This window comes from Squalius cephalus (assembly GCF_949319135.1).
Source record: "Squalius cephalus genome assembly, chromosome: 3".
NCBI classification, from domain to species: domain Eukaryota; kingdom Metazoa; phylum Chordata; class Actinopteri; order Cypriniformes; family Leuciscidae; genus Squalius; species Squalius cephalus.
This window is the reverse complement of record NC_137124.1, coordinates 51,155,225-51,176,061: the sequence shown is the minus strand read 5'-3', so window position 1 is coordinate 51,176,061 and position 20,837 is coordinate 51,155,225. Positions and strand designations below refer to the sequence as shown.

At 35.5% G+C, this 20,837-nt stretch overlaps 1 protein-coding gene across 1 annotated transcript in view; it reads right to left on the bottom strand.

Annotated features, from left to right (window-relative positions):
* The window catches only part of LOC307155068 (RAS guanyl-releasing protein 2), a 44,124-nt gene extending 23,631 nt beyond the window's left edge, over positions 1-20,493 (bottom strand). The window contains exons 1-7 of the mRNA XM_079865411.1: positions 20,074-20,493; positions 5,154-5,309; positions 4,849-4,951; positions 3,546-3,599; positions 3,322-3,453; positions 704-854; positions 15-188 (exon numbers count right to left, since the gene is read on the bottom strand). Coding sequence (XP_079721537.1) covers positions 15-188; positions 704-854; positions 3,322-3,453; positions 3,546-3,599; positions 4,849-4,951; positions 5,154-5,223 — 684 coding nt within the window. The 5' untranslated portion in view covers positions 5,224-5,309; positions 20,074-20,493. The remainder of the gene's footprint in view (positions 1-14; positions 189-703; positions 855-3,321; positions 3,454-3,545; positions 3,600-4,848; positions 4,952-5,153; positions 5,310-20,073) is intronic.
* Between the last annotated feature and the right edge of the window lie 344 nt (positions 20,494-20,837).

Sequence of the window (20,837 nt, the reverse complement as noted above, 5' to 3'; positions counted from 1 at the left end):
TTAGTTCTCCTGACCTGCGCGACCTGTATGAAGTGTGCAATCACGGCAGCTCTCTGCGGTGCAGTGGGCTTGCTGAGAACCATCAGCTGAATCCACTGTGAGACGCTGTTAAAGAGTGTAATAAACCTCTCCAGAATAGGGTTATCTACTGTACAGCCATGCATCACAAAGCTGTGGTAATCCTGAAACTGAAACACATATAAAACAAATGGTCACAGTCAGACTACATGTTAGGACTTTACAACAAACTTCACAATGATTTAATAATAACCTTCGGTGGTGTTTTACACATAATTCCATAATAAGAACATCATAAACTGTTTTTAACAGGCTCATTTCAGTTATTTTTAATGTTGTGTGGAAAATATGCAAACATCTTAAAGTTTAAAGTGCCCTTATTATGCTTTCGCAGATATTACGTTTAATGTAGTGCGTAATATAGCTGTTTATGAATGTAAAAAGTCTGTGTAAAAAGCATATATTTTTGGTGGCTCTTTCTCATCCATAGTTTTTAATATAAGATAAAAAATCCATCAGCTCCACCAAGTCCTGAAAGACACCTTTCAGCATGTTTAATTTAATTTAATTTAAAACATGTCTTTAATTATCTGATGTATTTTGGCTTAACTTGTGTGACATTCTGAGGACAATTAGAGCACTTTCACACCAACAAGCATATCAAAACCTGTACTCACAAACATACCATTATCTTGCAGAAGGATTTGTACTCCAGATAGGTCAGATGTTCAGCAAGCTCACCAGGGTCCAGGTGATCAAACAAAAGAGACATTTTTCTCTTTTTTGACATAGAGGGAACTCTTTGGGTAACTTGTCGTTTCCATTGATATGAGGGCCTGCAGCAGGGAAAATGTTTTATTTCAGACAGGACTATGGTTGTTATTCATGGCAGTTGACCAATATGCTGAAATATGACTGTGCTGTGTAACATAAAAATAAAACAAAATCATCAACTACTCACCCTCATTTTACTTTAAACATACTGTTAAAAACTTTAGTTTAGTATTTCTCAATAAAGCTTTGAGAGCTACAGCAAAAAGCATGTGAACTACTTTTTAAAGGGGTGGTTGAATATGATTTCACTTTTATAACTTTAGTTAGTGTGTAATGTTGCTGTTTGAGCATAAACAACATCTGCAAAGTTACAACGCTCAAAGTTCAAAGCAAAGGGAGATATTTTCTTTTAAAAATTGTTTTTTAAGGACTACAACAAACGGCTGGTAGGGACTACACGACATTCCTCCCGGGTTAGTGAAATCACTAACCCTAAAATTTACATAAACCCGCCCCCAGGAATGTGATTTATAGATTATCAAGACAGAATATGCTAATCTCTGACTAGAAGATAACTACAAGTCAAGTCAAGTCAAGTCACCTTCATTTATATAGCGCTTTTAACAATATGGATTGTTTCAAAGCAGCTTTACAGAGATAATAGGAAATTACCATTACAGATTGTTTAGGCTTTACAACAGCTCTAGGATAAAGTTATTGTCCAGCTAAAGTTAGTTTTGATTGATTGATTCACTTCCGTTGTGAAGATCATTAGTTATTAACTTAAGGGCCGCAAACACAACACCGTTCTAACAGGAAAATCCTTAACACGCTCCGGCCGCCCATCCTTACAAAACAGTGCCTGGTGTCTCAAGAACGCACTCCCTGAAATAGGTTCGAAGATGCAAATGATTATCCATTATCTCTGCGCAAAACTCAAAAACGCAAACCCGCAGAAACGCAGACGTCGTGCACATGCGCATTAGGGGCCCTATCTTGCACCTAGCACAATTGACTTTGTACACCGACGCATGTATCATTCCTATTTTGCACCCGACGCACAGCAGACTTTTCCCTCCACAGACGCACGTTGGTAAATTAGTGAATGAACTTGCGCTCCCGGGGGCGGTTCAGGAGGCATGTTCCGGCGCAAACGTTCCCTGGTACTATTTTGCAGTTCCAGAAAACAATTCCGCCACTGACCAGGAAAAACCTAGTCTAAAGAAGACTCCTGAACCGCTTCTGGCGTGCGCCTGGCAAATACACCGTTATAATAGCAATCCGCCATGGAACAAGCACGTCTGCTCTTAAAGGGAATGTGAGATGATGCTCTGATTGGTTTATTTCACGTTACGCCCAAACCACACCTATAAGTAATGTAGCTACTTTAGACCAACCCATTTTGGATTTGCAGAGATCCGCCCACAAAGTTACTGGCGTTTCGTGTTTGATACTTGCGTTTCAGATCGTTAAAATAGGGCCCTACGTGTTCAGCCCAAAGGTATGCGCGTTTGAATATATATGTGCACGTGTAGTCCTTTACAAATCAACCCTCAATAAACTACTTGTCTGGCCTTAAGAAATTGTAATACAGAAATTTTTGTTGCATCTGCATAGCCACACGAACCAGAATTATCCCGACAACATTTTATCTGTACTGAGGTAAAAGGAAGGGAAGGAGGCTACACATAAGCTACATAAATTCACCAACTAATCATTCAGAAATGTTGTCATCATGTTGTCACTTCTTCTTGAGTCTCTCCATCTTTCTGACTTCGGTTTGAACATAAAAGGCTAAAAGTTTTTGTCATTTCCAGTGCATGTCTGTGTGAGGTAAAAGGACATAAGCTCTTGAAGCTCCGCCCTCTGTGCTGGGAGCATCAGCTCATTTGCATTTAAAGGAACAGACACAAAAACGGTGCGTTTTTGCCCACCCTCAAAAAGTGACAACTTTAACATGCTATATAAAAATATCTGTGGGGTATTTTGAGCTAAAACTTCACATACACACTCTGGGGGCATCAAAGACTTATTTTACATCTTGTGAAAAGGGCATTATACCACCCCTTACTACTTTTTGGTGTTATTTTGTCCTTAACAGCTGCAGTTACAACCCACGATCATGTGGAAAAGAGCAGCTTCTTTTTTTGTGGTCCATGGAAGAAAAAACATGCATGTTTTAAACAGGAGTGTGAGTAGATGAGAACATTTTTTATTTTTTGCAGCGGCATCTCTTCTCTTTTCTGATGACGTGTTTTCTGGCGTAAGGGCGACTGGGCGGGACAACCTGTCACTCACATGAGATCCACCAATAGCAAACCACAACCATCCAATCAATTCCCCATGGACAACATTAGTCCCGCCCTACATTTTTTTTTTTTTTATTCTATTCGAGAAGCCGTTTCACTTAGATATACAGTACATCACAATAGAGAAGAAAAGACTATCGCAACTTCTGTTTCATGCCATCTCTAACCTTTTCAGAGTGAGAACATAAAATTAAGTTTGGCTATGACTCTGTATACTTACACACTCTCTACATCAATAAGTTGACTCTGTGTTTCGTTGCCGCCAGTGTTCAGGTTCTCTCTCAGGTCTTTAATCTGGTCAGCCAAAGCAGGATTCAGATCAAACTCTACTGGAAATTCGGAAATCCAGTACCTACATAGAAAAAGACCAAAGAGCAAATGCAATGAAAAAAGAAGATAAGACATAACATGGGGAATTTGAATGAGACACAGGATTAGTCTTACTTTACGAGGTGGCATATTTGGGCTCTGATCTCATCGGTGCTGCCCTCCTGTGACCTGCACATTTGTTAAGGGTCTAAAGTGTTTTCTATCGAACTCTACATCATGACATTTTCATTTCTTACAAGAGAACATATGTAAATAAAATATTGGAATTTTATGGAAAGTTATTAACATCATTTAGCTCTACATAATTAACTTTACAACAAGAATTACTACTTAAATACTTTGGTTCATCCAAATGATATCAGGTTTTACAGCATCTTATGGCAGGATTTAAGAGTTCCCTTTCAGTTTGTCATGTTTGACGTTACATAGACGTGCTGACGTACTAATTGCGATCCCCTTCAAGGAACGAGGGGTACATATGTAACAGAGACGTTAGTTCCATTATATCTAGCATGGGTTGTTACCATCGAATGAAGTTGAAATATATTGGTCAAGTAAGATTGTACTTAATTTGTTTTGGTGAACTGCTTCCAATAGTAACACAATGAACAATGTGGGGCAGCAACAACTAATAGATAAAATCGGTTATAATTGTTTATTAAAATAATAGACTAATTTTGTTATCGATTAGTCAGATCTGCGCAGAATCCATCCGCCAGTCATGACGCATTACAGTATAGAATTACCAAAGACTTCAGAATTTTGGAATAACACATTTCTATGTTTCTAATGTTTTTGAGATGTGTTTTCCTCAGTGCATAACTTACATTTTACAGTTATATCCTTATCTGTACATGTTAGAAAGTCCTGCAAATATAACAACAAGCGAGTCTCCGTTAAATTTCTCAGACTTCAATGACAGAGCGCCGGTGCCAAAAAAAAATACATTTTGCTAAAATATTTCTTGTTAGAAATGAATGTAGTTTCAAAATTCTACCTATAAACCATTAATCATATTTTTTTGAGAGCATTCAGGTAAAGGGACTGTTGTTGAAATAGCCTATTAATGTAATATAGGCTAATAAATATGTTCAGATGAGAGAATATGTATTTCCCATACCTCGTAAAAGTTGACATTTTGTGCTTTTGTTTTTGTTCAGTATAATTTTTAGTCATTGTAATTTCTGCCATAAAATGTCAAGAAATCAGTTGTTTGGTTTAGAATGTAATGTTATATTTGAACCCTTTTTTGCACATAATGTATAGCATAGCCTACATAGATATATTCACTATATTTGTATATATAATTTTTTTTAATTGATATTCGTTGGATTAATCAAAGATAATAATCATAGTTGCAGCCCTAGTACAATGCAATATAACATACAACACAAGGGTTTTTGTAGATAAAGGATACTTTAGCAGCAGTTTCTTGGACAGATCAGTAGAAGAAATGTACCAAGGATGCATCATCAAAAACATTTTCACAAAGGAGGGATTTTTTATTGTGCCTGCATTGTCTGAAAGCACAAACATCACAGAACATTAACGACAAAATAAACCATACACATTTTTTTATGGTGACTTCCTTGGTCGCTGTTGCTAATGAACAGCATGATTACTGTTTGCTGGTTCATCTTCTAGTTTCGCAGACTAAATGTTCCACCCAAACGTTTGTTTGAAACTCATTTATGTATAAAACTTATTTCTTTATAGACTCACCAAAGGACTGTATGCAGATGTCCACCAACTCATCCACTGTTCCTGTATCCACAGGTAACGGATCCATCATTTCTCTCTCTTTCTTCCCCTACCTTCACTTTCTAATGCCCTTCTGTCTTTCTCTTCTCCTCCAGTGGTCTTCCTCTTCTCTTTTGTCTGTCAATAGAGATTGTTGTATGGAGAGGAACACATTAAACACACATTAAAAAGAATTGCATGTAATTGCGTTGAATGTGCAATTGTAGTGTATTATGTTATATATTTTTAAAAACTGTATTTGCAGATAATATATTAATAAAATAAAAGGCCACTTAAGTGTATGGGAGTACTATTTGACTATTGACTATGACTATTTGTCTTAATACACTTAAGTACACTTTTAAAAAGTACACTTCGTAATAAAGTCAAATTTAAAGTTTTGCTTTTTAAGTCATTACGTTTTAATAATATGTTGTCATGTGTTGAGCACATGCAAAGTATTTGATTATAATTTTAACTGTTGTGTGTTATTCAATTAATCTATTTTAAATGTAGCCTACTATATTCATCATTAAATGTGCAATTACAAATATATTTAAATACATGACATACAAGTTTCTATAGAAATGACATTAAAATATATTTTAGTTTACCATAAATGCTTGTCAGCACATTCGAAAGTACACTTTATATTTCAAAGACAAAATTACATTTCATTTTGTACTTAAGTCCTACTTAAGTAAGGGGCAAAACACAGTTATTTGCATTCATTTAATTGCAGTTAGCATGCAATTAAGTGTCTGAACACACTGAATTCAGTTTGCACTTAACTATATATTTTAAAAGTCTAAGTGCTAAACCACAAGAGCATGTTTCACATTGCAATTTTTTCTGCTTCACACTTGACAGTACAAAGCTATTTCTGGTCTTACATGTCTAACAGCAGCTTGCATAGAATATCTGGTACAAGTTAACTAGTATAAAATATATGTTTCCATCCATTTTAAATAAAAAAGAGCTGCCGATCCAGCAGAACAATGTGTTGTTTGTTTGCCTGCGTGTGTTTGTGTGTGTGCTTAAAAAGCTCTGCTGTACATGAAGAACTGAAGATGACATCACAACACTACATTCTGGCATATTAGTGACAGAATGACAGACATACCAAATGTTCCAGCTGATAAACTAATTTAACGTAATAAACACACACAACGTTATAATGAGCTTCAGACTGTCAAGCAATCGACCTCTCCCAAAACAGAAAACCTCAAGTTATCACATCCTAAAAAAGAAACAGCCACACAAGCTCCAAACCACAGTCTATCCATTATACAACACACACATTTATCGCTCATTGTCCTTTCCTGTATTGACAGAACACACACACACACACACACACACACACACACACACACACACACACACGTTCTGCTCATGCAGTCTTGCAGACTTAGCAAGGTGGCCAACTGGAAACCATGGAAACACACTCTAATTTTATTTTGATCAACCTCTCCACGTTGAAACACAAATCATATTCCATACCCTGTAAAAAAATATTGTAATTTTAACTGCACAAGACTGTAAAAATGCTACAGTAAGAAACGGTTAATTGGTTAACATTAAGTTCCCTTACTGACTGTAATAGATCTAACCCATTTCATGAAATTACAGTAAAATGCTGTTAAATATACCATTTTTGGGAGCAAAAAAGAACAAATTATCTCAAAATTTACAGTGAAAAGCCATAAACGGACATTTCCAGTTTGACACTTCACACTTGGTGGTTTTTAATTTGAATAACCGTTTCTTTTTAGTTTTTTTTTTTAATCAGTTATGTCCATTAGGGTTTTATGTTACATATTTTGTTGTTAAATTAATGCTTTTTGTATCATTTTAATGTCATGTGTGTTAACATGAAAGTGTTTTGTATTTGTGTTCATAACACTGTGCCCACATTCTGTATGTTACATTTACCTCAGCTTGTAGGAAAAAAAATTCTGTTAAATTTACAGTAAAAAATTGTATTTCATTAACTCATATAATGTTAATTTACCAACCTATTTAAGTACTATCATCTGTTGTTTACCTTTGTAATAGACTGAAAACCATCAATAACAAGTGGTGATAAGAAAGACAAATGATGAATCAAAGACCATTACAAGCAGCTTTTCCACAAGCTGATGCAGTGTCATTCACATAAACACAAAACACCGTCATGGTAACACATGTGACGTAAAAAAAAAAGCGCAATAAACACTGATTTAACAACATCAGATGTAACATAAAACCCTTATGTACATAACTGATTAGAAAAAACTATTTCAATGGAAATACATCAAAAGTGAAGTGTCATGCAGGGAATTCTGGGAATGTCAATTTACAGTTTTTGACTAAATTATACAATGACTTGTTATTTTCCCTTCCAAAAATTAAACTGTAAAAATACATTAAATGTACAGTTAGTTCTATTACAGTTATTCACTGTACGGAAAATTTCTGTTGTTAACCAATTAACAGTTTTTTTTTTTAAAACTGGTCTTTTACCATTAAAATCACCATCATTTTCTACAGATGAACGTCATCATGTGTCTTTCTCTTTATTCTTTATAATGGTGGATGTAAAAAGTACCAAACAGATTTTACTAGCAGTGTGGCTTTGCAAATGCAGCATAAAAGCATTGTTCGATTTACTGGTTTAAAATGTAATTTGTTTTTACTTACATTTTTTTGTAAATTACAGTTTTAAATTGTAGAATTTACAGTTTTTTACAGAAATATTCTGGCAACCACATTCTGTAAAAATAACAGGATGTTTTATAGTGTACAAAGAATTCCACATAAACAAAATGCACAAATGTACACATAAAACAATTCACAAAAAAATATAAACTGTAAAAAGTTGTAACCTGTTACCATAAAGAGCTATTTCTTACTTGATAAAGCCCATACAAATATATTTTGTTTGTATAAATAAATCTATTCAGGTTGCTTAAATATTTAGGATATATATAAATAATATTTCTGACTTGAATAAAACCAGCTAATTTAGATGTTATCATTTTAATAACCCTTTTTTCAGTGTAGTTTAATAAGAGGAACATCTAAAATATTTCAAACAAGCCTTTTCACTTTCCATGCAAACCAAATGTATTTGAGCTCTGACTGGCTAATTTAGCCTCAGTACTCTGTTTGACAGACACCCCAGAATATACATGGAAAATCTGCTTTCTTGTAGACAGTAGTGCAACCAATCTTGGGTAATGATACACAGCCACACACACACACACACAAACACAAAAGCCTCTATTAAGCTACATGAAGCGTGTTTTATATAGGATCTCATTGTATGGTGAATGTGTGCGTGTGTAGACTGCAGAGATGTGGGTGGACACTTACAATTACAGCCCTCATATGGAGAGAGAAGAGAATAATAGTTTTAGCAGAAAAGCCGCAGTGCTGAGAAAACGAGTGCAGGGCAAGGAACAGATGGAGTGACAAGGTGAGGGAAAGAAGGATATGCGAACAGAAGAAAAGAGAAATACTCTCCATACAAAAGAGACTCTTAGAACAGTCAGTAGACGTGTGTTTAGGACGTGTGTGAGTTGGATCGCCTGTAACTGAACTGCTAAAGTGTGCCTACTGAAACGCCACAAAAAAATGTCCATTTGACTTCTGTTCTGTGTTGCAAATTTCTATAACCGTTCACAGACCGCTATTAACTGACGAACCGTAAACCAATCCACCTTTTTCCTAACGAGTGTTTTTGATCATGGGACCACTCAAAAGACTGAAACAAATCATACGGTTGTGCTACAATCCTTATAGGTCAGTTTGATTGAAAGAGTTGCAAAATTTTATTCATGTTTTATGTTCAGACGTCAGGAGAATAACGTAACGTTTGGTTTTTTAGTGTAAAAAGAATATATCTGGCAACAGTCGCTGCATTCTTTTCCTCCTGATTCTTTTCTTTTTTTCCTTTGAATTCCGCTGTATACAGTACGAAAATAAAACATGCTGGGCATTTGTGGTCTGCTCTCCCGATGATATATCCCATGAATAATTCACTGGAATGCACTAAGAATCTCTTGTTTTTCTCCCCAAATCTCCCCAAATCACATCTCTTTCCAGGTTTGTTTTCACACGGATGCTTTAAAATGTGATTGTCTTCCCTTTTCACATCTAATCCAAATTAGCAGTGTTTACTGGAACGTTTCTAAAGCAGGTAAACTATATTTATTGTAGGTTAAAATAACAGAATCACTTTGAAATATTATCACTCAATGTTCCAATTAATGAACATTTTTGATTAAGTAAGTAAACCCCTTCAGGCTGATGCAAATCCTCATCACCTTATTACACGGCTACTTGCCACATAAGTAAATAATTAGACACAAAATATCGATGAAATATTTTATTAGGTCTTTAAATGCAAAGCTTCCGCGGAGAGAGACGTTTAAGGTGAGCCGGTGTTATCTGTTTTCAGCGGTCGTTATCTGGGAATAACATGCCACTGGATGGTGCGATTGACCAATCAGAATCAAGTATTCCACAGAGCCGTGTAATAAGGAAACATATTACATACAGACATACATTACAGTGATATTTATACATTACATCCGTAATATTGCTGTAAAAATAATCAAGCTTTCGGGGTTATTTGTGCTTTGTTGTAGTAATTTGTTAATGCTTACAATTTTAATGTTCAGTGGCTGAAAAAGGGTGATTAAAATAATGTCATCTCATTATACCCAGTTTTTAAAAATGCTTATTATTGCGTTCATAGAGCAAACCTTTCATTTTTTTACAGTTTAACGGAAGTTACTCCCATTATTTGTGCAAAGCATCATGGGGTGAAAGTTAAAAGGTGGATAGACCTTAACTCAAACACATGTCCTAAAAGACAAGACAAAGTGTTGTTGTTTTGTTTTTTTAACATGCCATACGTAAATATGTCAAACTCAACCTTCATCTGAAAAGGTCAACTATAGTAGTTTACTGAGAACATGTACTGGCATCAAACTCATAATGGATACATACAATTATAAACATAATGGATTTTATGTCAATTTCATATAGCTATGCAAGTTTATTTTTTGATTTGATAACTATACACTTTTTTTTGCATTATAGAGATGCATTTCTGAATCAAACAGTTTTCTTGTTTGTCATCTGTCTCTGATGCTCATGAGGATTTAAACACTCATGCATGTGTGTGTGTGTGTGTGTGTGTGAATGTGTATGTGTGTGTGATCGTCTGTAAGCAGCTGTTTTTTGAAGCTTCTGTTGCTTGGTGACAGAACCCCAGAACTATTGATCCTCACAGCGATTTAATCGAAGGTTATGAGTGAGTGTGTGTGTGTTTGTCCGATGTTTTATGGCAGAGGTGTTTTGAATATTTCAGTCCCTCCTGCAGAGTGTGTGTCCTGACTGCGCAGGGGTTGAAAGATGTATCTAACCTAACAGAATGAAGTCTGACTGCATTATGAGAGAGAGAGAGAGAGAGAGAGAGAGAGAGAGAGAGAGAGAGAGAGAGAGAGAGAGAGAGAGAGAGAGGGAGAGAGAGAGAACCTTCAAATATGAATACAACATCATCTGTCTTTATTTCATTCTCTCTCTCTCTGTCTCTCTCGTGACTGTACAATAAAAATGTTGATCTAATCAGACCCACATCACTCATTAGAGGAGGAAATAACATCGCTCACAAAGGAGCTTTCTCTCATATACACATACGAGTGTGATATTATCAGTCACTGAAGGTAAAGCAATGATAGCTCAACACTCACTGATGATGCAACTATTAATCTTATTCTCATTATTGGATGTTTCATCTTTGTTGTCAAAGTTAGATCATGGTCTCACCTAAAGAAACCTCAGTGGAGAAAAAAACAGGGAGAAAGTGAAGTGAGAGACTCCATATGCTATTTAGAGGAATGGTATCTGTGTTGTACAACGAATTCATGACTCCAAACTCAGGGTTTCAAGTTGACAAAATGAAACAAATCTAACTTAAATTAGATCGGATTAGTGGTTTCACAGTGCTTGCTACTTTATATAATATAGTGCTGTAACTGTCTCTTTCAACTCTGGATTTATGATTAACACTGCAGTGCTTGAAGATATAAATGTGTGAGCAGCCAATCATGTGAAACATGATTCATTTCTCTGCAGAAAATGAAGAGATTATCCGTATTCCAGAGTCAGAATTAGAAAGAGATTTATTGCCAAGTATGTTTGCACACCCAAGGAATTTGTTTTGGTGACAGAAGAAAGCTTTCCAGTGCACAGAGAAGACAACAGTGCACAGATAGTAAAAAAAAATAAAAAATAAAGATATATGATATATTTTATTTTTGTATTATATTACATTTATTTTATTTTTGTGACTGACCTAGATCACTAGGTTTATAGAGATCACTAGCTCTTCATATTCCGTATCACATATTTTAGTAATTATCATAAATTAGGTATAATCCTATTTATCCAATGAAATTTTAGAGTCCAAATTATTTTGTAAAATATATATAGTTAATATATATGTAGGCAGACTTTTAAAATATATATTTGCTTTACAGTAAACGTAAACTTTTAGAACTTTTTACGCTTTCACTTCTGCAATAATCTGCTGATTATCGTCTCTAAAAAAAGACCAACCTCAGTTCTGTATTTCAAAGAATTCAGGAATTGCAACCATTAAAGTTTAGATCTATGCTCAAAAGGGGGGTGAGCTGTATTTCAAAAAACGCTGTTGGACATTATTGATATTTGAAATCAACCCAGACAAACACACCCCTCTCTTCATTGCTCCGCCTCCAAAACTCACTCTCTAATCCTAACCACCCTGCTCCGAATCAGCCTCGAACCCCGATCCCCCAGCATACGAGTCGAGTGCACTAATGATTACGCTCACCGCCCTCCGTTGCGCACGCAATCCAAGAGTGAATTGTTTATCATAGCAGAAGCACAACAAAATTATGCTTCACGAAAAATAAAGCGCAGATGATAAACGAATGACAAGGAAGTACAAAAAAATAACACACAGAACACAGTATTTACAAACAAGAGTTCGTTGTTAGTTGCCAACAGCACACAGCTCCAGACCATAGACTGTAGATCCAGTTATCATTTTCAACAATCATTTGCGCTTTGAAACCCGTTTTCAAAAGCTTGCGTTTTCAGACCCCCAAAATGCTTTTGTAGTGTAAATGAATGGCCAAAACGCATAAAAAAAGTTTGCCGTTATTATTTGTTGAAAATGGTGTCGTGTAAACATACCCTAAATGACCTGAAGGGGTTAAAAACACAAGATAACAAACTCAAATGCAAACAGGAGTGATTTAATTAATCCTAAAATTAATAACCATGGTAACTAATGACAAACGAGAACATAGAACAATAAAACAGGAAAACAAAGACAAGCAAGCTAAAAGTCCTTGATCATTAAACTAAAATTATGACTAAATTATATAAACTAGAATTATAATGGTACACAACTCTGCAAACAGTATTTTTGCTGATGTTCAAAGCATCACCCACTGCAAAGAACTGCAAAGCAATAATAGGGTTTTAATATACATCTTAAAGTTCCCCTGTAGTCAAACAATTTATCCCATAAAACTCATCTTTGATCACCAAAATGACATATAAGAAAATTCTTCATGCCTTAAAATAGCTTGAATGTAACTCTACACCCTTGCCTCATTTAGTATATGCGGGTATAAGAATATGCAAATTAGCCCCGCCTCTACTCACTCGCACCAGCTTAGAGATCCACTCGTTGACGATCAGGTAGTTGTGATGTCAGAAACACCAGCGATTTCAAACCACGTTTTTGAGACTGTCTTTGGTTCACTGCAGTTTTAAAGAGAGAATACTCAGCAATGGTGTTGACTTATGAATTTACACATGGTTTGTCTTAAAGCATATTGAAAACACAACATAGACATATAAACGATATTACAACCTCGATTTTCACCACAGGGGGACTTTAAAATAATTCTTAGTAAAAGCAGGGATATTTTGTCAATCTCTATAATTCTTTAAGGTTTTATTTGGAGCAAGACATTCAAGGATAGTATATAATCATTTTCTTGCATCAGAGATGTCACACTTTTCCCCCCTATACATAGGAAAGCAGCATCTCTAAACAGTGAGTGAAAATGAGCTTACTTTTTGTCTGCGGCTGTTTGGACCACAGTAGAGACCACTGTGTTGCAGGAAACAGCTATTTTTGTAACATGTCAGAAATAGTCATGTGGATGTACAGGTGTTTTCTCTCACTCTCAAGCCTTTTTGCGGGCAGAATCTGCCAGTTTTATAGCATTTAGTGTGGGTAGTTGTGTGAGCAATAATAATTAAATAAAATGTATCATTATTTTATATTAATCTGAATATAATAATAATAATAACAATAATAATAAGTGTAATGGGCACATCTGATTTTACTCATTGAGAACATATTATTCATAATTTTATTGGAGGCTTACAATAGCTGTACAGTTAATCCAAGCCATGCATTAATTTGAATAGATACGGCTATAATGCTGGTGTCTTGTTACAGAGCAGGAGATGTAGAAAACTTGTGTCTGTTCTGCCATTAAAAAGTGTTCTTGACCCATACGAAAATGATCGTGATTTTTGCGCTTTTCAAGCCATGTACGAACATGGGCTTTATGTGGGAAGATCTGTTTGTCCTTTTGGTCACTTTGCTGTTTCCTTCTGAAGTCAAAAAAATGATAGAAACCACCTTAGAATGTAGATTATTCTGATTATTATAGAATTGCTGTTATTTTTACCCCCATAATTCACATATCCCAATGCACAGCATAAATGATGAACTCTCATACAGTAGGTGTGTTACTGGTCACTGTTTTAGTCTTACTTCAAATGCGATGTCATCCATGTAAGTCTATTGCTATTAAAATCAGCATACACTAAGATCATGGTTGCTACAATTATGAGCTTAATCGCATCAATTTGATCATTACAAACTGTTCAAAAGTACAAAAGTCTAAACTGTTTCATGTTTACATGAGGTAAAGTTTACAAGAGGGTGTATGTAAACATAGTCTTTGTCTAAGGCCTTCTGTGAATCTTGTGGCTTGTGTCCAACGTGATCTCATGAGTATTCATGTGTATTTTTACTAGGGGTGTTCGATTTTTCGACTTCTTATTCCCAGCTCCCACATCATGAATCATGATTCAATAGAATTGGCTCCAATTGCTCCATTTACTTAATTTCAAAACAGGGTTAGCAATAAGAATACAAGATTGCCAACATTATTACACGCTTATGGCTTTGTGTCGAAAATAGCCTTTAAGTGTGTAATATTGACTGGTCAAATTAGTCCAGTTAAGAGATGACTTAACTTTGAAATGATGAGTATAACCATTGTTTCCTAGTTGTTCCCAATACTTGGGAAAAGCCACGAGCCATTAAGTGGCTTTAAGTACTATGTACTTACATGTACTTACATTGAAATTAATAATTTGATACAATGTACTTATTGTGTAACTACATGTTTTTACATTGTACTTACATTTTAAAAATTCCTGCATGTAATTACAGCTGTAATTAATTTATGTAATTACATTTGTAATTACACAGTTGACCCTTCCCTTACACCTTAAACCTACCCAATCCACCACACCTGTCCCTAACCTTACCCGTATCACACCTCAATAGCAGCAAAAGTGTTTTACAATACAACATGAACACAATAAGTACATTGTACTTATTTTTTGATGTAAGTACATAGTACTTAACGCCACTTAATATAAAGTGGGACCCAAATATATATTATTATAAATGATTGAGTGATTTCAAACACAGCACCATAGTCGACAACGAGAGTCGATTCCTGTGCCAGAGTCGACTCCGACACTATAGGGCCATTAAGTGTCGAGGAATCGACTCTTTTGGAGTGTGGTTCTACCACACGTACATTTAATTACGTTTTCATACACAATGAAATGTACAATATTGACAGCACTAAAACGCGAGTTATTTACGTATGAACAACTTTAGACGTACAAAAAAGTTTGGGGGTAGGGTTAAGAAATCTACAATTTACCTATAAAAGTGGTAAAAGTTTATGGACAAATATCTTAATGAATTAAAACATTCATAAAGATTTTGTATTTCTTTAGCTGTAAATACGTAAAATAATGTTTACGTTGTCAGTACGTCCATATTCTACATTTCAGCATCTATTCAAACAAAAATGTACGTTTTGCACCTACAAATGTTACGTATTGATACAATAAGACCAGGCTGCTTTGTCTGTGTGTGTAGGAAAGATAGAGGGAATGTTCTCTGTTGGTCGTTCTATCTCAGTGCAGATGCTTCCTGTTGCCCTGAAAATGGAACAGTTTGACAGCTTAACAAAAGGCGGAAGTTACTGTTTATGTATGTATTTCACAGAGAATAAATTACTTGTTTTTTCACAGTATTGCTATTTTACTTCATTTTACACTGCAGAATTTTTTTATTGCACACTTATGCTGCAAATGTTTTGGCAGTACAATTTTCGTTCAATTTTTAAGTAAAATTTTAAAGAACCAATTATGCCAAAACCTTATCTGCGCTCGTTGTATTCTGTCTTCCAGTTTGTATTTCCACAGCATGAAGGTAAGATCTTACGGATATACTGACGTTATGACATCCGCTTAAAATGTTACAATATTCATGATAACTTTCCTTAATTCCACTTCAACAGCTATTTACTCTTCGACAGCGATGCCAGAGAAATATACAAAGCAAGTTCATAGAAAATATTCGAAAGATGGCTGCGCGCTTGTATCTCTGGCTCATAAGGAGAAATCTCTTAAATGATGGCATAAAACTTTTGTGTTTAATGGTTATTTCGGCATATTTCATAAGTATGTTTACGAGCTGATCAATTTTATTCCAATTAAAAATAAATTAAACAAAATTATTTACTAAATCCATAAAATGATCACATGATGGGAAACCCTAAAAGGTTCCTTTTGGGGTGTTTTTTTTTTTTTTTACTTTATTGACATGTTTCACAGTTTCTCATTGCACACAGCTGTGCTACAAAAGTCAAGACAGTACAAATGTGCAGTTTTTAGTGAAGTCATGCCAATAAACCACATTAAACCTAAAACTGAGAGAGAGAGAGAGAGAGAGAGAGAGAGAGAGAGAGAGAGAGAGAGAGAGAGAGAGAGAGAGAGAGAGAGAGAGAGAGAGAGAGAGAGAGTCAAACGTGCTTGCTGCTGCACTGTGGTTACTGTAAAATTCTGGTTAACTGAATAAGCAGACAGGAAGACTTGTTTTTCTCTCTATTTTCTGTCTATCTTTCAGCAGCAACACAATGCAGCACTATCAAATCAGTTATGCAAAATAACAGAACTCTCTCTCTCTCTCTCTCTCTCTCACACACAATGAGAAACTCTCTTTATGTGTGTGTGTGTGGTCCTGGTAAACCTTACGTTATGGGCACCAAATGTCCCCGCGAAGATCGTACTATCCAGATATGTTTACCTTGATCTTTTTGAAACAGCTTATAAATCATACTAAATTGGGTTGTTTTTTGTTTGTTTGTTTGTTTGTTTTTTTTATGTAAAAATGCAGAACGTTTTCTGTGACCCTTGTGTTTAGGGTTATGGGAAAGAATATACAGTTTGTACAGTATAATAATCATTATGTCTATTGAAAGTCCCCATAAAACATGGAAACCCAACATACACATGCTCATGCACATCTCTCTCTCATTCTTGTCCCGGTAGAAATTAGGTACAGACAACCCTAAAACATTCACAGTACACAAACACATGGACTTCCTGTTTATCCGACTTGACAGTAGAAGGGGTCATGCTGTGTTTCCTGTGTTTTTAATAAGTCATGTCATAGGCCCAGGCTTACTACCAGAGCCAGGCTGTATACAGCCCTAAATGGTCAAGATCAGACATGCAGAGAGAAATATTTGCATTTCAGTGTGTCTGTGAGTATTTCATGAATAGCACACACTGTTAAAATTGTTGTAAACTTTCTGTAGCAACATGCAGACTGGTATTGCATCAGTTATTTGCTAATACCGTCATGTAATATGACTAATATGACTATACAGTTATAGTCATTTGTTATTTGCTAATGTATGTCTGTGTGCATGTTGCATGGATGCAAACGTGTGTGAGAGTTTGCATGACTGCATCTTCGTGTAGACCTCAACACTTCCTGAGTATAGTTTGGCAAAAGGTGATCCCCATAAACGCTCAAGAACAGAACACAAAATTTTATGAACAACTCAAAGCAGTCATGTTTTACTAATGAGGTTAACAAAAACTAGAAATCCAACTACTACTTTTCATTTGCAAATAGGAGGCAATTGGTGAGGTTCAAGTTTCAATAGAAATGACATTAAAGTACATTTTAGTTTGGCATAAATTAATTTAGATTATTATGTACATGCAACGGTACACTTGACCTAAATTTCAAAGAAAATAGAATTATGAAACTACATATAAAGATGTACTAAAGTTTAAAAAACACTCAAGTTTAGCTCACTGCATTTAATATATTACATTTTCATTTAAATGCAAATAACTCACAATTATGTGTCTGGAAACATTACATTCAATTTGCAATTAAGTATATTCTTTTAAAATACTTTAATTCAAATCTATAGAAGAATAACAAAGCGCAGTATGTGTGTGTATTGTGAAAATCTGTGAATGTGAAAGACCCTTGACAGAAGAGGATGAGGTTTCATCACAAAACAGTTTGCGAATTAAACGCCCACTACAATCATGCCTTAATTGAACTAGTATAGCAATTGACCCGCACTGCTTTTGAACCAATACATAAAGTGACACTGATAGACTGAAAATTGAGACAACTTTTCTCCTGTAAAACATTTCACCAATTTCATCATTCTTCTCGTGAGTCATTTCTTGCAAACCTCCTCTCTGCATATCTTTTGTCTAAAAAAAGCTCTGCAGCATTCTTTTTTTAAAATCTTGAGCTTAATCCAGCTTTCATCTCCAATATGCTGTTGTTTTCTGTGTCTGTCTCTATAGTCTGACAGAGACAAATATGTGCATATTTCACAATAGCAGGTGTCCATTTATATGACATATTGCAGCTTTCTTTCTTAATTCAGGCCCTAGTTTTTCCACTTATAGGTCTGAATAAATACCACAACTATTCCTTTTAAGTCTTTATTAGTGAACATTATCCTTTTCAACTATCTCTTTTTCTTTGCTTCTCGCTCTCTGGGCTGTGGGATTGATTTTCCCCAGGTCAGTATGTTATTTCTCTGCTCTATTTAGAGGTAATAACTCTTCACACTACCAGTGAGACTGATTTAGTTAGTTCCCCATGATTATTTCAACCCACGCTCATTGGAAAAACGTGCCTGTGGCTAAATTTCTGCAAAATGATAATATGTTGCTTCTTGCACATTTCGCAATTAAAAATTTCCGGTGAGTAGTGCTAGAAGGTTAAAGGGATAGTTGAAAATTCCCCAAAATTAAAATTCTGTCATCATTTACCCTCAAGTTGGTCCAAACCTGTATGAATTTCGTTCTTCTGCTAAATACAAAAGAAGATATTTTGAAGAATATGGGTAACCAAACAGTTGATGGGCCTCACTGACTTCCATTGTATGGCACCATGGCCGTCAATGGGATATAACAGTATACTGCTGGTCATGTATTTCAAATTTCTTTTTACCCCTGAGTGAAGAATGAAAAAGAACTTTACCGCGAGTATATCGGGCCTTTAGTTTACAAATCATGCACTATGTTAAAAGCATTCTGAGGTCATAATAACATAGTATTGTGCAAGGAACCACATGAAAATAAGTTAATAACCTGCCCCAGTAATCATACTTTGTATGAAAAAGAATAAAAGTTGTTGTTGTTTACTGCCACTAGTGTTTCTGTTTTTGTTTTTTGTATGAATTGTATGTACCTTTTTGGTACATGTATAAATGTAGGTAGAGGTGCAGTTTTCCAATGAGCCTATGTTGGATTATTCAGTACTAGACAGGTCTAAATAATGTCTTCCCTAGTGATCCAGCAGTAATTGATCATGCCATTATAACAGTGAGTGACCAATGTCCTGCCATGGCCTTTCAAATCTACCCCAAAAACATCCATTACAGTGCAAAAGGGCTGGGAAACCATCTGACCAGTCTGCCTGTAGTCTCAGTACTCGTGGAAAAGGTTAGCGATGCCTCATTTGATGGTAATGTCATGAGAAGTCAAATACATTTTTAAATCTATAAGCTTTTTTGGAAGCGTTTATTGTCTCAGTCTTCATCATCACTGACAGAGAAAACATTGTATACTTAAACAGTTAGTTCCAGTTCCCCCCAAAATTAAAATCATATATATATATAATATATATATATATATATATATATATATATATATATATATATATATATATATATATATATATATATATATATATATATTTGACTCACCCTCATATCATTCCAAACGTATGCATTTCTTTCTTCCACAGAAATAAAATGATGTTTGTACCCCACTGACTTTCATAGCATGAAAGAAGATGTTCCATTATAGAAAGAAATGCAGAGAGGTTTGAAACAACATCAGAGTGAGTAAACGACGACAGAATTAAAATTTTACTGTAAAACATTCCTTTAAGATCAAAACAGCTTAGAGAAGCTTTCTTAAACAATTTCGCAGCACTGCACCCACAGGGTGTTAAGAAGAGCTTACGGAAAATGCAAAATAGACCAACAGAACTGTCAGTATCGTAACTAACAATAACTGCAAGGCGTGAAATAAGCTTCTCTCTCTCTCTGATGTAAACGCGCCTCTGTCAGACTCTGTGCTTATATGCCTTGTTTTGCATAATGCGTAATAACAGAAATGAGTTCAAACCCCCCAAACAACGCAGTGCGCTGCGCGCGCGCACCGACATCCAATCAAACTAACAGTGCCCACTCACCTTGATGATCGGCTGCTTCAGAACTGGATCAGCACATCTGTCCACATCGGTCGGCTTTTTGAAAGTTTGGAGATCCGTTTAGTAAATAATCATATATTAAAATATTTTTACGGTCTGATGAACACAAACAGCGTCCTATGCGCACTGATCCTCATCGCTCTTGTGCCACAAGTGTCTTCCTATTCGATTCCACAAGGTTGGAGATTTACAAGGAGCGAAGAGCGAAGATCTGAATGGGTGTGTGTGCCGCGCGTGTGTGAAGCAATCTCTCCTTGATTCTGGAGCTGAATGCCTGTAAAGGCGGTCCATTAGTCGCGCACTAGAGGGCGAGATCGACGAGCACTGCATTAAGGCGGCGTCCCACTAGAAGGCATCGATTTTGGTAGGGTGTCTCACCTGTTGACTGTTTTTAATGAAATCTCGCCCTCTCCTGTCAGAGGTCTGTCACACACACCGATTAAGAATGACAGAGGGGTAATACATTACTTTTCTCCACAGCTAACAAAAATATTTTCAAGAACGTTTCGCTAAAGTTCCCTTTAAGTTATAAAAATGTTATTTCTGAATTTTGTCTGAACGTTCAAAACGTCCAGGTTTTGTTTATTTTTATTTATTTTTTTATTTTTTTATAAAGGGGGTTTTGTCTTACAGTAAATGCGAACGTTTAGGAAACATTTAATTTCATCCTTTTGCAAACATAATGGGATTGTTACAGTACTTTTGAATGTTCTCTGGACATTCTGGAACAAGTTGTAGCTAGTTAA